This window comes from Thalassophryne amazonica, chromosome 3 (genome assembly GCF_902500255.1).
Source record: "Thalassophryne amazonica chromosome 3, fThaAma1.1, whole genome shotgun sequence".
NCBI classification, from domain to species: domain Eukaryota; kingdom Metazoa; phylum Chordata; class Actinopteri; order Batrachoidiformes; family Batrachoididae; genus Thalassophryne; species Thalassophryne amazonica.
Genome location: NC_047105.1, coordinates 107,621,278 through 107,624,844, shown reverse-complemented (window position 1 = coordinate 107,624,844; position 3,567 = coordinate 107,621,278). Strand labels below are relative to the sequence as shown.

Below are 3,567 nucleotides of genomic sequence, written 5' to 3'. Positions count from 1 at the left end.
TACACCTGCAGAGTCCCCAAGCCGTGGACAGCTGGATTCCCACATACACCCATAAAAGACACACATTTGTTTCCATTTGTAACGCCATCCCTCAAACAGATTGTAAATCCCGATAACCAGGAGACCGCGCGGATTGGCTGAAAGGGCGGTGTCGGACCGTCCCGTCAATCCCAATGCAGCCGTATTATTGGATTAGCTCCTTCAAACAAGACGAGTCGGCCACGCCCCTCGCTCTTGTCTGCTATAAATCCACGTCTGGCCTCTCCATGTGGATGTTGCAAACTGTCAACATTGCGTATTGCAGAGAGGAATAGAAGCCTCATCAACTCTTTTGATTTTTACTCGTCAGTTTTTTTGGAAAGCTTTACACTGCTCAAAAATGAAGGTTGTCGGATCTACCTGCGCCCTGAAGAGCAAAGTCGGCGGTGAGGATGTGGTGCGGTGCCTCTCCGATCAGAGCCTGACCATCTCCAAGTGCAAGATCCCGCTGCTGGACGAGCACATGAGCGTCTTCCTGCAGGACATGAACAGCTGCTACAGCAAGCTGAAGGAACTGGTGCCCACGCTGCCCACCAACAAGAAGGCCAGCAAAGTGGAGATCCTGCAGCACGTCATCGATTACATCTGGGACCTGCAAGTCGAGCTGGACGAGCCGGAGAAAAGTCACCAGCAGTCCGCCGGCAGCGTCCCACGCACGCCGCTGACCACCCTGAACGCGGAGCTCGCAGGCATCACAGTAGAGGTAACTATCACATCATACAGCACAGACGCACGCAGTGCTACAAACACGCCGGTTTTCGTTCGAAAACGCGTGCGTAAAGTTGGCAGCGTTGTGCGTAAAAGTGCCAATGACGCACCGGTTTGCTTGTGGCTTTTTACGCCTTTTTATAAATCTTATCAACTAATTATCTTCTCCCTCTCCTCCTTCGCAGAACGGATGCTCGGACGACAGGATCATGTGCCGTTAAGAGGACCCGGAGCATCGCTTGATCAGCCCCCCTCAGAGCGGGCACCGCCGTCCGCGAACAAGGCCTCCTGATACGAGGGTCCTCTGGACCGCATCAACAACCTTGAACTGTGTAGTTTGACACTCTCAGCGCAAGAGACATTAAAAAATGACACCTCCCTCCACGCGAGGGGAGCCTGTCACTCGTGGCTCTCGATTCATCAGAGGGTCCCGAGAGGAGAGTGGTGGTGTCACATAGACCGGGTTAGCCGCGCGCGGGACCATGACAGATAAGCGCAACCGGCATCGCCTGTTGCTTGTAGAGTTTATAAAGAAAACTTATGTTACGCTCTTGTATCTTGTGTAAACCATATAGAAAATTCCACAATTGTTTTTGTACATTTCTCAGATTCCTGAGCGACAAACTGTATTGTATATTACAATGACACATTATGTGAAGATATTGTTTTCTTACAATGTTCCTTATTGGTGTTTTTATTAAAACAAGATGACTATTTTTGAAGAGCAGCCTGCTGTCATTCTGTGCATGTGTGTGTGTGAGAGAGAGATGGAAAGGGGGGGAGATGGGGTGCACAAATATTGTGCATTAGAGGTTTTAGTGTTAAATAAAAGATTGGGGGTGATTATAGACGTGTTACTGAAGAAGTTATTCGTCTGAATAAATTGTGTTTTTATGATGCCACATGAACCCAAAAGCTGGTGATCAACATGATTTCGCACATCATTACGCACACAGTTGCTCAATCATGCATATTAAATACACGTTACAATCTTGCTTTTATAACTCAGATTAATTTGAAGATCATTCAGAGTGTGTAAAAAAATAAACATTTTAAAAACCTTCATTTAGCTGATTGGATACGCGCGCGCGCACAGACAGACACACACACACACACACACACAGACACTGTTTGAAGTAAAGCGGTATTTCGGCGCTGCGGGGGTTAAACCGGCTCATGCGCGTCCATTTCATCCATATATGATTTATTCTGTCCCTGGTGCGGTGGATTTTCCCATTTCCCCGCGGTGTGATGCGCACAGCTGCAGCCCGGCGTGGCCAGCGTGTGCGCGATTGTGTTTGTGTGATAGCTTTGTGCCAAGGGCAGGGGAGGAGGGCAGGGGAGGAGGGCAGGGGAGGGCGGCGGGGCCCAGACTGAGCGGCGCCTCGGCACACCTGGGGAAGTTCAGGTTAAATAGCTCCACATTCCTCAACACACAGCTGATTGAAACATTAACAAACAGTAATCCGCGGGCCAGGCCGCAGATGGGCCGGGACCCACGCCAGAAAAGAGAGAGAGAGAGAGAGGGGAGTTTGCTCTTGGCGAGACATTCCCACAGTTTGTATGTTCCAGTTCCATGAATATACTCGTACACTGAATGTTTTTAGGGACCAGCCTGCAAAATTACTGACAGCGTTTCACCTCTAACTCCACACAAGCGTCTAATTACTTTCTAGAAACCGCCTGACCTGGATCATCTTTGTACAAATGATCATTTATATTAAATCCACTTAGATGTGTGTGTGTGGCTGATATATATATATATATAACGGACGTCAGTTTTGCAGCTCGCGCCCCCTGGTGACCATTTTACGAAGTGCATCGTCAGAATGGATCAAAAGCAGCCTGAATGTTAAGAGTGCCCACCTCTGCACTCTGTGGACTATCAGGCAGCAGCGTCCCCTGGTGGAGACAGAGGCGCTACAAAATAATTTTCTCGTAAAGTGAGTCAAACTTGTCAAACAAATAATAAAAAATCTGTTAAATAGCTTATCTTTTTAAAATAAACACCAGTAAAACATGTCATCCTATTTTTACCATTAAAAAAAATGATTCTCAGGAGATTTTATTTGGTGTTACTTGTCTTTGTAATGTCACATTTGGCAACACAGTTACAAAGAAAAAAAAAAGCTTTGTTGGTTGCTTTAATGAAGTAGAACAGCAAAAAAAACAAAAACAAAAAAAAAAACCCTTGAATTAAATTTTCATTGGAACAATAATTAGGAGATTTTTTTGATTGATTTATTTAGCATAAAATAAAACTCATAAAATAATGTACATACATAAAACAACCCAAGACAGGGAGAGAGAGAGAGAGAGAGAGAGAGAGAGAGAGAGAGAGAGAGAGAGAGAGAGAGAGAGAGAGAAATACAATATAAATAAAGTGCAAGGGAGTGGTGGAAGCCAAAAGGCTTATAGAGAATCCACTCCCATACAAAGCAAACATAACAGAATACAACAGAATTACACAATTTTTTCCAGACTAGAACAAATCATTGTAAATACTCCTGCAAGATCTTCGCTTTTAGTCCACTTTTTTAGGTATATAAGGTGATATATGGATTCACGAGGTGTACATTATCATTCCAAGATTTACGCCATGATATCTAATGTGATGCTGATAATGAGTTGCTCTGTGCAAAGGTAAATGCAAATGTGCAGCCTGCCTGGTTGGATAATTATGAATTTGATGGTTATGCACAAAATAATATTTAATGAAGGAAGGCCACTTAATATCATAGAGCGCTCTGAAAACAAATGTACAAGTCAAGAAAATATTTATATGAAAAATATTTAAGAGCTGCAATTTAAAAAACAGAG

At 44.5% G+C, this 3,567-nt stretch overlaps 1 protein-coding gene across 1 annotated transcript; it reads left to right on the top strand.

Moving 5' to 3' along the window:
• The first annotated feature begins 262 nt into the window (after positions 1-262).
• Positions 263-1,471, top strand: id1 (inhibitor of DNA binding 1, HLH protein). The gene is made up of 2 exons (XM_034167245.1): positions 263-742; positions 933-1,471. Exons 1-2 carry the CDS (start codon positions 380-382, stop codon positions 966-968), a joined length of 399 nt encoding a protein of 132 aa, XP_034023136.1. The 5' UTR covers positions 263-379; the 3' UTR covers positions 969-1,471.
• Positions 1,472-3,567: the final 2,096 nt, after the last annotated feature.

What these genes read in the sequence shown, in the direction of transcription:
- id1 (XM_034167245.1), top strand. Translation starts at nt 380, where the DNA reads ATGAAGGTTGTCGGATCTACCTGCGCCCTGAAGAGCAAAGTCGGCGGT. An exon ending in TCGCAGGCATCACAGTAGAG is followed by an intron (nt 743 to 932) that starts GTAACTATCACA and finishes CCTCCTTCGCAG; the next exon opens with AACGGATGCTCGGACGACAG.